This window comes from Crinia signifera, chromosome 1, assembly GCF_055691185.1.
Source record: "Crinia signifera chromosome 1, ASM5569118v1, whole genome shotgun sequence".
Classification (NCBI taxonomy): Eukaryota; Metazoa; Chordata; class Amphibia; order Anura; family Myobatrachidae; genus Crinia; species Crinia signifera.
In genome coordinates, this window is record NC_139217.1 from 347225455 (window position 1) to 347239214 (window position 13760).

Below are 13760 nucleotides of genomic sequence, written 5' to 3' on the forward strand. Positions count from 1 at the left end.
CTTGTGTTTAGATGTGAAGATGGTGTTTCTATACCTGCATTGAAGCATGTGACAGTTTTTTATGTAATTTTAATAGCGCTATTGCTGTCTTTTACCTTTACACAGAGATTGAAATTCACTCAACACCAATATGACAATCTTTCTACGCCAAGAATACATTTAAAAAATGTCATCTTATAGGTAAAGCTATTTGTATTGGTTGATTCTTTTCGCCATATAGGTTTGCCGCCACCATCAGAGTGTCACACACATATATTTTATATGTAGTACATAGTAAATATAACTGCCACACTATACTATAATACGTATTTATGACAACACTGAAACACTGGGACTTCAACGTTCAGATGTTCAGTCTCTGTTGTTGCACTTTTAGCATGCTTTACTGCTAGGATTGTCACTGCATCAATGTGTAAGCACTTTTAAATAAGACAGAAACTACCTATACACTTTATCAGCTCTCCTGAGCTACAAAACCTGAGAATTAAATACATTTTTAGGGATCCATAATTTATACTGCTTCTGAGTTATGTTAAAATGATCATTTATACCCCTTTCAGACAGAAAAGTCAGAAAATCCCGGCAAATACACGGCATTTCAAATGCTGTGTCATTTTGCCGGGTGCAGCCTGACCACCCTTCACACAGAAGAACAAATTACCGGATTGAAAATTTCTACCTGGTAATTTGCTGAATAACACGGGTATTTCTTCTGTGTGAAAGGGTCAACACGGGTCATAAATCCCGTGTCCTCGACCATAGTCAATTCCAGGGTTGGAGACACGGGATTTCCGACACGGGTGTGCCCTTTCACACAGAAAAAGGACCCGTATATTTAATGAAATTCCCGGGTGGAACTGCTTCATCCGGGTATTTCATTTTCTGTGTGAAAGGGGTATAAATAATCAGTTACAGTATATAGGCATTGTTATGTGAATAACCAACACTGTTGCAAATACGGTTATCAACAGTAATGCACAATTTAACAATGTGGTAAACTATACAGTATGTGAGTCTACTATATGTGGTTAGTAATCCACATGGAATCCATGTAGAATAGAGGTACCAGGATTAGGCTGGTATTCAATTAGCTGTGATTTAATTACTGCAGCTAATATCTGTGTGCGGGGCTATCCTATTAGCCCCTGGGTGCTGGCACTTATTGGGGGGGTTTGGTTTGACCAAACCCCCAATAAAGCCACAGACCTCTGTGGGGGGAAAAGCACACTAAAAATGGTCTATAATTGGATAGCCCATCGTGGTATATGTAAATTACTACTGGTAATAGGATACCGCTTGGTGGGGGAATATTATTCTGGTTATATAGAGTAATTGATGACAACAGCAAATTACATCATTCACAATATATTCGCAGTATTGGAGTGGTGCTGCTCACACAGGGGTAGATGTACCAATCCTTGGAGAGAGATGAAGATGAGGTGTTTCCAAACCAACCAATCAGCTTCTGCCTTTCATTTTGCACAGCTTTTGAATTGACAGTTTGCAGATGATTGGTTGCTTTGAGCATCCTATACACGTTCTCACTCTCCAAGGCTTAATACATCTCCCCCTGCATCAGTTCTAAGATATTAGATGTCACCGTTAAGTAGATATGTCCTAGGCAGATGTGTCAGCAACATCTGTCTTGTGACAATTTGATGCAATATAAGACAATGCATTGTGATTTATTTCAGCTTTGCTATGAAGACCTTCAACAGTAGTTGCAGAAAATTGTGACTATATGTTAGAGACATACAAGATATTTGAGTACATGGAGGTCTAAAATAGCAAATGTGACTCTCTCATTATGTGAGCAGTATCCCACACAGCACTCTAGTCATGCTGATATCCTCGCAATACAATATCTTTTCTAATGAAAGGTATGACAGTCTGCAAATGAAAATTATTTTAGTCCAGTTAACATGTCCAATTTTACAGCCTCACATAGAAAAACATCACAGGGCTCATAACAAGTTGGGAATATGCCTGTTTGTCTAGAGTAAAGTCCATACATTTGTATTGCTCAAGCCCACACACACACAAAAAGGGCAATCCTACTTGTGCATGCAGATTTTATACAATTTTTGGCATCTTCCTATGCTTTGAGAGGCAAGACATGGAAGGGGCATGTTGGTGTAATTGCAAACTGCGGAGAAATCATAAGGGAGATGCAGATATACCTGTCAATAGCTAAAGGGCTAGCGCATTAATAATGATGCTGATGACAGTCACCTGCACTAGCTAGTCCCTTCTGATGCGGATTCACCTTTCAATCTGATTGGTACTTTTTTCATTGGTCGTCTCTTTGATAATATGGGCATGTATAACAATTTTTTTTTTTTTGCTACTTTCATTTTGTACATATGATGATACTACTGTATTAAATGTCTATTTTTATTGTTTCATTTAAATCTATGAATAAATGTTGAAATATGTTCTTGTGTTTGGGATCTGTTTGGGTATACTGTGAGTACAAATGGGTGTAAGTGCACCTGACATAAGCCATGTGCAAGATTGGATGGCTCAGTATACTGATGTATATACACAATTTTTTCATACAATTTTTTATATTTGATTTTCAGGATACTTTGGGGAACATTTACTAAGATGGTAGATTCTGATTGGTTGCCCATAGCAATATCCCACATGAAATAGAACGCCCATCTTAGCCTTTATGTTTCTGTAAAAAAAAAAGTGCAGCAATGCCACAGTGCTTCGACTTTCTAACACTTCTATAGCACAGACCTTTTTAGCAGTGCTTGAAGTGTAGGTGAGAATTTACTTGTGTACACAGTAATTATAATTTCTAATGATCAAACCGATGAACTCATTTGAAATAGAGCTGAACGATTATTACTAAAGTCAAACTCCCAAAGCCGTGACTTTTTATTTCAGTTTTTAAAGGTATTATTACAGTATGTAAAGCAAAAACTAGGTTAAAAACACAAACTATAATATGTTGTCCTAAGCATAAGAGATAAATAACAGCAATCACATGAAAAAATATGCACTCAACATTCGTACATTTTTGTCAAAACATAACATAATATTGGAGACTAATTACCTTTTCAAACAAACACTCTTTAAGGCTATTTACACTATTGATTGGAATAGAGTGGATAATGGTTGCCTGACCGTGCATTTTAGCCATTCTTATAACAAAGAAAAGCAATATAGGATATTGGAAGAGTGGGAAATTGATGATACAAAAAATAAATGGTACTCACACACAATATGAAGGTCAGATTCTTTTTATCCCTAGTCTGTCATACCTCACCCCTCTGCTGAATTTATTATAAGGGAATAACAAGGAACATGAATCTGGGCTATAAGTGTGTATAATAACTGCTTCTTGTGTTGTAGCACAATAATGTGTAGATTTATCAGCAAATTGTTGATATATTTAAAAAAAAAAAAAAATTCTTTCTCCATTCACCATTGCATCAAAGTGACACAAAAGCTCCGTATACTGCATAAAGCAAACTTTTTATATTTTATTTTTCTATGTCTTCCATTTCGTGTCATGCTGCTACTTCATCTGAGTGTAACATTCCCTGTTCTTATTACACACACGCACCACACACACAGCATTACAAAATCCGCTAAAATATAATCCCTTGGAAAGTTTTTTTTTGTGCAATGCCCTTAGCGCTTCTTTACATTTTGAATGGTATAGTAGCAGCACAGCAGAACACCTAATAATCACATTACTACTGCTACCGACAATTGTTTTATACAGTGACTGTCAAGTAATTCATATATAGTTGTTTACATGAAGTTTTTTCATTCACGTTCATTGTTGATGTATTTGGAAAATAAAGTAGCAATTACAAGCCTTACATGATGGGACCTGGTGGAATATATTGTTCATAGGAAGATATTCTATGTAGAATATAGCTTATTCACTAAACACTGTTTCTTGCCATGGTGTGAAATATGCTCTTTTGTTGGTAAAGGAATTATGCTTTACTTATTCACTGTATTATACATTTGTTTGGTCAGTATGTTTCTTTATACTGTATTATGACATAATGACGTTACATTTACATCTGGACGCTTTTAAAAACTGCAACCATATCATGGAACATTTTTCAACTGCCCTCAACTCCTCGTCATATAACATGCAAGAATTAGAATATTGAATCTAGACCCCCTGCTTTTAATGACGTAAGTAGGAGGAGATATGTGTGAAGGAACAACATCTATTCCTTTGACTATTATTTGAACTCCTAGAAAATATTATATTCCACCCTGGAACTTTTGTCATTATTATTAGAATTTATTTTTTATTTAATTCTTAGTACTGTTTAATTATGCATCCTTTTCAATATTGAGTTTTTGCTTTTAAATAACCTTCAAAAATTACCATTATATTCAGTCTACCATATTTACTTGAAATATAATATAGTGCATCAAAAGTGCACAATGAATTTCATTTTGCATATATATATGCATATATATATATATATATATATATATAAAACATCTATGTATGTATGTATATACTGTATACTGTACATATATAGTTGCCCTTTCAAAACTTGTATAATGTCATATTGGTGTACTAGTACAAGTTAATAAGATCACACGGGAAAAAATCATGCAGTTTTTTTATATGGTGGAAAAAAAATTCCACTTTTGAATCTGTAAAAAAAAAAGAAATGCAATTATCCATTTATTTCAAACTCCTCACTAAAAGTACCAGCCTTAATGGTCACTAAAAGATAGTTTACCTGGTCGTACTGTTAAATTTTATACTCACATCAATAAAAAGAAGTTACCTTTATCAGATCATTAAAAAGCAAAGGCATTTTAAATCAAGCTGCCGAAGATATTAAGGACCGAGCATTTACTGACTTAATAGCAATGTAGGAGTTTTTACAATATTGGAAATACATTAAATGAGATAAAACACTAATCGTGCCTATTTGGGTACTTTCTTAGTGACTGTGGTTATTATTTGGACATCTGCAACACAAGGCCATGTATCATTATGGATGTATATCTTGGTGTTTTTATAAATACATAACTACAGCTTAACTGTTACATATATAGTGTATCTAATAAATTGCCCAATTCTGCCTATTTTAACAGGCTAATAAGTGCTGTAATACTATTTACGATTCATTTTCCAAAAAAAAAAGATAAAGATAGTTGTTTCCACCATTTCTTATTATCCAACATAAAAAACAATAATATTTATGCACACTGCGTATCATAAAATCACATTATATGACTACAGAATGCATAAAAATATAAAATGGAACAATTTATATCCTATAAAAAACATAAATAAAAACTTTATATAATCCTTAAATGACAGACAGAATTCTTTCTCTCTTTTTCTATAGTTTCATAAGAAACAATATGCAAAAATATTCAGCTTCTCTACTTTTGAAAGTCAATAAATAAAAAGCAATTTAAATTACATTTAACAGCATTTTGGCTAATGACTATAATTTGTCACAGGGTATGCCCTGCCGCTATTGAAATTTAGACATACTTTAATTGCCCATGGGGTAAGATGGCTAATTATATAAAAAAAAAAAGTTTAGCAAGCACCATACAATGTAACAGAAAAAGAACAGCATAGCGCTCACCGGTAGAATTGTCTGTCTGTCTTTATCACTGCAATCAGCTCATCCAGAATCATTTATTAAAAAAACACAAAAAGTCTATTGCATACAAATCCTTCATAGATGACTATTTTACATTTAAAAGAAGTACAGGTCCTGCTATTAACTAGGTAATCAAAAGAACAATGTTCTAGTCTGTAAAAAAAATTGCACATATTGTTCTATACTCCATAAAACTTAAGATTTATAAAAAATAAATATAGCTTCAGGGGCCTAATGAAGCAGAACTGACAAGTATGTAATAGGTGGTGCTTAATTACACTTTTCTTGAATTTTTAAAAATTTAGGAGGTCACACAACAACAAAAAATAAATAAATAAAATAAAACAAGATATTTTGAATATTACAAATACATGTGATAATACTCATTCAGGGTAACTTGTATCCATTTACATCTAGCTTGATTAACACCTGTGTGGTTTTAAGTTACATGTTCCTGCAGAGCAAATGTCAAATGAAGGCATTTGCAGAGACCTTAGGAATTTTAGGGAAAAAAAAAAACATAATGGATTTAACCATTACACTGCTAAAACACTCCCTTTCTCCAAGATATAAATACAAGCAAGTCATTGTGAGCCAGAAACATTTCCACTACATGAAACTACATAGTCTGCAGGTATATATATATATATATATATATATATATATATATATATATTCACCTATCTATCTGTCATATATATACATACATATATATATATATATATATATATATGTGTATAGTTAGATAGATAAATAAAGTATGTCAATATATATGCACTGTGATCATTAATCTGCCTGTCTGTACATGTCCAATGACCATAACATTTACGTAAAATGATTCCTCAAAGAAAAAAATATTATACTTCACATTTTCATCCTTTTTTCTCCCCATTTGTCGGAAACAAAGTTATTTTGCTTTAAATTAAAATGTGTCACCGAAGTACAAAGGTTATGCAGTAAGGTTAAATGCTTGTGGCCATTTATAATAAACAGAAATGGCTTTGATAAAGAACAGGGGGCAATTGTTGTACATTGATTCAGTTAATATATTGTATAGAAAAAGTAGATACAAAAGTTGATTGCTACTAAAAAAGGGTTTTATATATTGAACTACTAAATAAGATACTGTTAACGTCACACAACAAATACTCTATAGTTTTATATTACAGAATATACCATATTAATTATGTCTTCACTTCTCCTTAAAGACTTTTGATCAGTTTGTTCCAGTGCCTGGAAACACAATTTGCCCAATGGGTTGATTAAATATTTATAAACATTTAGTTCAAATTAATAGATGAACGATACTGAGGGGAAATAATACAATATGACTTCTTATGTGCAGCTGAAAGAATTTTACAACACATTATATATATATATATATATATATATATATATACACACACACACACACAGTATATAGACAGTTGCTAATACATGTACTCTGTATATGCATATAGCTAAAACAGTACACATGTACAAACACACATACACACACATATATATATATAAATATATATGTGTGCGTGTGTACTGACACAAATACCTATATACATACATACATACATACATACAACTCAATATATATATATATATATATATATATATATATATATATATATATATATGAGGTATGTGGTTAAAAAGGCACAGGATGTATAACAATAAAATTACACTGTGCTTAGAAAACTATATAATTTTCCAATTATATATAGAAAAATGAAAAAATAACATGTGCCGTTAAACAATATAACTAAACTCTGATGGGTATTGTATTTAAATCACACTAAATAATATTGCATGAAAACAATTTCCAATTCCCAATGCTATTGATTTGTTTGAGAAGACACCCAAATGATCAGTTTCCATTACAAAACAATAAACAAGAGAGCATGGATATGTGTGTTACTTAATGCTTTTTGTGTATATGAATCATATGAAACCTTATAATGGACAATGTTTGAAAGAAAGAAGTGATATATATATATATATATATCACACATACACATATTAAACATCAGTGGAATTGGACGCTGATATAGGTAGACCCATTTAAAATTCAAGATGAAGGGCCCCAAACACACCAATTTATGCTCTTGCTTGAGAAAGGCATAGGGAATGCTGATGTGTTCTGGAGTCTGCTGTGCATGCTAAAGATTCATTCCTCAAATAGTGGCCCTCCTGAGCTGAGCATTAAACAGGGACAAAGAGGCAAACAGCGGGGGCTTCTATTCAAGCTTCAAAACCCAAAGCTGTAAAGCCAACCAAAACCATGGCCATTAAATGGTGCACTTTTAAACCATCCAAACTCTCTTTTTATTTCCCTTTAACCTATTCCCTAATATCTTAAGTCTTTTGATACTCTAATGGTCTTCTTCAGTAAATGCTAGACTAAAGCACATCAGTAGCAAAAATCAGCTATTTAGAAACCAAACTGTGATTCCCATAGTATTACAATATTGAATGAAGTGTTGCCTATTTAAAAAAAAGATTGGATTAAACGTAATGCTTTTCTTTCACCTTACGTTTGTAGCTGTGAATCAATCTAAAATTAGCAAGCACCAGTCCACACACAGCACTGTCAGTTGTTACACTACCTACATTTTCACAGTGTGAAAAAAAGCAAAGACAATAAACCGGGCATTTGTGAAAATAAAGTTATATTAGTTTGAATTTCAAGAACATACAAAATATATTGATGCAAGAAATAAATACATTACATAAAGTTTTATTTGTTTTATGAAACCTTGAAGGATTTTAGAGCAACAATGCTATTCAACATGAATAAAATATTCTGTAACACTTCTCATAGAATCCAGCAATATACTATTGTATGTGTGTACACATATGTACATAAATATATGTGCATGCACACATACACACATATGTAAGCACACATACAATTTAAATAAAACTGTACAATTTACATTTATCTTAACAGAGAGGGAAATACGCCATGCAGCATCTTAGGTGAATAGTATAAAATTAATTCTGGTCCATAATACAACCTTAGATAATGAATACTTTACATATATAGGAGCATAGAGGGTGCAGCACTAACACATATTACAAGCAGTATTATGTTATAGTACACTTGTGAAGAATGGTTACCCGTAATGAAGGGCGATATATCTCTTCTAGGGTGTGTAAATTGAACTGTAAACATTGATTACCCTCTGTCCTTGCCCTGCAGCCAGCTCCTATTAATTAACTGATAGCATTTTATCAGGAGTATAATGTGAAAGAACTGTTCCTCTTTTCTCTGGGTATAAAATGTGGGCTGTTGGATAGATCCACATTCACACTCTGTATTTTATCATCCACATGGAGTAATCTTAATGAAATGTGCAACTACCTAGAGCGTGGTACAGTCCCTTCTTTGTGCTTAGATGCATCTGATTACGTCTTAAACCTATATCAATTTGTTTAATGAACTATGTAATGTCTATTCCCGTTTGCATGTTTTACTACAAAAAATAAGATGTTATCAAAGGTAAAGGAACCTATATATATATATTTTTTTTTTTATTTACTGGTCAATGAGTACTGAAATCAAGCTAACTGGTAAGATTATTGTTTGATAATAATCACAGCCATTAGTTTATCACAGAATACATTCTTAACATGGCAATACTGTAAAAGCTATTTTAACAGATTTAAAAAGTGTTAAAATTAAGTATATTCAAAGTATATAATTAAATGTATATACCTTCTTTGTTGGTTTGTTGGCTCTTTGATTTTTCCCAAGGTGTGATAGATTTGTCATTTTCTTCCCCCTCCATCAACGATTTCTCATTAGGCATGTACCAGGTAGAATTATGCTCTGCCATGAGAGAGTCAAGGTCTATCGTACTCATAGAATTTTTGACATTGTCAGAGCAACAACTGTTCAATTCACTGTCCACATTTTGAGCAGTACAGTCAGTTTTTTTATTCTTCATCCCTAAGGGCTGGTCTTCAGAAATGCTGAACTGCTGTCTCTGAAGCTGTATCTGTGCTTGCAGTATCTCTAGAGGGTGAATCTCATCCTGGGTTGATGTGCTAGTTGGAGTGCGGACCTGTTCCATCCCAGGAGTGCCAGGATGGCCAGCCCCAGTACTACTCAACCCATAACTGTCCGGCAGAGAGGTAGTGTTATTTAGCAAATTTAGACCCATTGTTTTTTGTCCATTAAGAAGTCCGTGTTCACTCCTCTGAATTTTTGGAGACCCTGTTACCAAAGGACAGCTATTGGGTTTAGATATGTTGTTATCGGAACTAGAAGAAACTTCTTCTTCATTACCATAAGTAGTGTTGACATCTTCTGGGAAGTCAACATGAGGTGAGCTGCTATCTGATTTAGCCACACTTTGAATCCCACTGTCCAAAGATGACATGTGGTCAGGTTGGTCGCTAAGAAGTAACTCACTACCTTTACCCCAAGATGGAGACGTTAAAGGTTTGTCATGAGAAGTCACACCTGGTTCAACTGAGTTTACAGATTGGCCCTGTTGGCCTGGGCTCACAACAGCACCCCCGCTATCGGCAGAAAACTTATCAAAGTAGTTTCCCGGGCTTACATGTCCACTATCTCTTTTTCTCCTGCCCCTTCCTCGTCCACCACCAGTCACTGGTTTGCCATCGTTTCCAGGAGTAACTTCAATATTGTAGTTTGGAGAAAGACTAGTTTCTCCCTGTGTGGCTTGAGTTGCCCCACTTTGCCCTGTAGACTTAGTGTTGTTACTGGAAGCATTAGGACCCTGACTGCTTTGGGAGGTGCCTCCAGGGAAATAATCAGAACCGTTGTTATTCCCGCTGTTGTTATTTAGTTCAGTTTCTGTTTGGCTCAGTTTTCTTTTTCCCTCTGCTTGGCTTTTTTTATTAAATGTTACGTTAAGGTTTGGGGCACCTAAACTAGCAATCATGTTCTGACAGGCTGTGGAAAGGGCAGCTAAGCAGCTTTGTCCAAACATATTTTCTTTTGCACTAGACTTGTTGAATGAACCAAGGGAGAGTGCCCCTAATTTGCTGGCTGTTGAGCGCTGACTAGCTTGGAAATCTGACTGTGGTGGGTAGGAACTTGGAGATGAATTCACACCTGGTGGATTGTGTGGAGTTGACTGCCTATTTGTCCCAACAAATGGAAATCCTGACTGTTGACCTATGGCTGGTGCTGTGAAATCTGGAGCGCCCCTTCTGTCTGTTGGGGTACTGTTCATGCCCACCCCACCACCTGGTGATTGCATTTGTGAAAGGTTAGCCATGTTGTTTCCAAACTGAGAGTGCATCCCTGGAGAATGTAAGGCCTGAACATGTCCTTCTCCTGGCATCCCCAAAGGCTCCTGAATACCCATCCTATTAACTCCTGGCCTAAAAAGCATATTTGACCCATTCTGTTGTAAACTAATGTCATGGGATGTGGGATCTGTGGACAGGTTTGACCCACCCATCCGTCTCTGCAGAATATCTCCAGGTGGGTGAGGTCCAGGAAACCAAGCACTTTCCTGACTCACATGTGTATTCTGGGGGTCAAAATTACCAATCCTCCCTCCTTCACGATCAAAGCTGGGCTGTGGCATAGTACCCACTTGAGCTCCATGGACAATGCCACTTTGATTTACATCTCCATGATGGCCCAATTGCTGTAAGTTAGCTTGCCTCATTCTCTGTTGTTGGTTCCTGGAAGCCATCTGTTTAATCATCATTGCTGCGTTTTGTCTCTGTTGAATGGACTGGTGATCTGAGCCAGGGTGCTGCAGTGATGGACCAGTGGGAAAACTTTCTGGCACTTGAGGGGTATATTCACCTGGAAGACCAGGGTATGTGGAGGGGGAAAGGTGACTGTCAATGGCAGCATTGTGAATACTGTTATTATTCCATGCAGCACAGTTATCAACACCATGGTTATTAGGAAAGTCAAATCTAGGCCTTTTAGTGACATTCATATAAGGAGCATCAAAGTGTTGCAATCTTTGATTTGGAGGCTGCTGTGGAGGTGCCTGCTGTATATTGAACATTGACTCAGAATACGGATGCATATTTCTATTCTCTAGTCTCTGAATAGGGTATTCAAACTGTGAATGCTGGTTCTGCATCACTGGTGCATTGTCCTGCAAGTTTGGATTTGAGGTATTGCCTTCTGTTTGCTGTTGCCTGGTAATTGCTGGTGGGCATGAGTTTTGTCTGGCAAGTAAACTTGTCTGCTGCTGTTGTAAGAGTGGGTGTCTGGCATTTACAGCAGGCTCCATGCCCACTGGCATCTTTCGTGCACCTCCAAACCTCTCAAAGAATACCCCATGTTGTTGTTGTTGTTGTGGATGAACTTTAGTCATTCCCACTATGCCTTGAGGTCTCGGCAAAACTGAGGCCCCGGGGAAGGACCCAGTGGTAACCTGTCTCCCAGCACCATAATGGCCCTCAGAGTCAGAAGGAGAAAAAACAGGTACCTCAAAGTGTCCTGATGGACCATCGCTGGGATAATTGTATTCCAGTGGATCAACACTTCCTTGATTGTGGATTCGCCTTTGTTCCAAGTTGTGAGAATCAGAAGAGGTGGATGAAGGAAGCCCATGAAAAGAGGCAGCACGATTTGGAGACTGGTCCAGGGGAAGGCAAGGAGCAGGGACAGCGTGGTTAGAGGCAGTAGAGTTAGGGTGCTGAAATTCAGATAGATTACCTGATCTCTGCTGTCCAAAGCCTTCTCCTGACTGGTTCTCTGCAATCGGTTCATAGCCTTCACCAAAGGCTTGCTGATTTCCAAGATTATTGTTATAACCCAAAAGTCGACCACCATGCAGACAGGACGCTGTGGCATCAGGCCCTCCAAAGTTGCCACTGAAGTGCGGATGATGCTGGTGAGGATGGGTGCTCGGGTGACCGTGGTGATGCTGCTGCTGGTTGTTGAAGAAGCCATGGACAGGCTGCGGCTGCATGCCACTGGCATGGATGTCGGAGTGCCCCCTGGCATGGTACCCGTAAGGCTCTCCGTTTAGATTGAGGTTCATGCCTAACATGGAAGGTTCAGTCAAAGCCCCGATGGAAGGGTCCACGGCAGCCGGCGTCCCCCCGGAGTGGAATGCGGGGGATTTGAAGTGAGAGCTCATACTCATCCCGGGCTGGGAGAAGTTCCTCTCCCCCTGGCCAGCGCTTCTGCTATTGATCTGTGGCTCAAACTGCTCCAGCCCAAACATAATTCCAGAGCGGTCAGTAAGGCATGGCAGTGCCCTGCCCCGAGATCGCTGTCACCCTCAGTCCTGCTGCTGCAGCTGCTGCCGGGGAAGCGGAGAGGCTGTGCGGCAGGGAGCAGCCCGGAGAGCCGTCATGCAGAGCTCTGTGTGAGTGTGAGAGAGAGGAGTGTGAGCGATGTTCTGCGGAGCCCTCACTGATGAGCTCACATGGTGTAACCTGATAGGGCCTGTGCTGCTGTGAGATCACACTCTCTGCCTGCCTCTCATGCAGGGCTCTGGAGCAGCCACCACGTCCCGCACCATCCAGCTGCTCTGTCTCTAGTGATGGCTCTGCAGCTCCTGCAAGCACCTCCGTCCCCACACTCCGTGCCGCTGGGACTGTGTCACCGCACACCGGCAGCCCGCACCGGGGATCCCCTGCAGCTTCTTGTCTCTGGAGTCAGTGTAACTTTCTGCTGCATGGCCAGTGCCGAGCTGCCATCTGATGCCTCGCTGTCAGCCAGGTGCAGTCACTTGTGCTCCCCCAGATCGGTGGCTGCAGGCGCCTGAGCGCTGGGCTATTGTCCCCGGGTCAGCGGTGCTATTGTTGTGCGCTGAATGCAGAGCTGCCGCAGATGCGTCCCCCGTGCTGCTGGCGCAGATGCGTCCTCCGTCGGTCCGGCGATGTGAGTGAGCTCCGTGCGTCTCCCGATCAGCCAGCCCAGGAGAACAGCAACAAGTTTTGCATTTCAGCAATCCATTGCTCACAGTCGCTCCCAGCCAATGTGAGCGCACGGAGGGGGCGCGGCGATCTGTTAAGGTGGTCCTGCCACATTACAGCAGTCACACACCTAGACAGATCTGCTGCCATTTATCTCCAGCCTGTAACAATGTCCTAGCAGGCTCCGGCTGCCTGTGCCCAGAGCAGCCTGTCCCGATGCTGGCAGCTGGGAGAGCGGCGCTACCTGGTCAGCGGGACGCTGTATCCTTTTGTTGC

At 38.3% G+C, this 13760-nt stretch overlaps 1 protein-coding gene across 2 annotated transcripts in view; it reads right to left on the reverse strand.

The window, feature by feature from the left end:
- MN1 (MN1 proto-oncogene, transcriptional regulator) overlaps nucleotides 1-13537 on the reverse strand; it is a 53333-nt gene extending 39796 nt beyond the window's left edge. Inside the window, exon 1 of one of the 2 annotated variants that reach the window (XR_014444423.1) lies at nucleotides 9328-13537. Coding sequence is in view for 1 of the 2 variants with exons in the window: in XM_083146715.1 (XP_083002841.1) it covers nucleotides 9328-12787 (3460 nt within the window). In the remaining variant the exon portion in view is untranslated. The remainder of the gene's footprint in view (nucleotides 1-9327) is intronic. The other variant, XM_083146715.1, reaches the window with a different exon arrangement.
- Nucleotides 13538-13760: the final 223 nt, after the last annotated feature.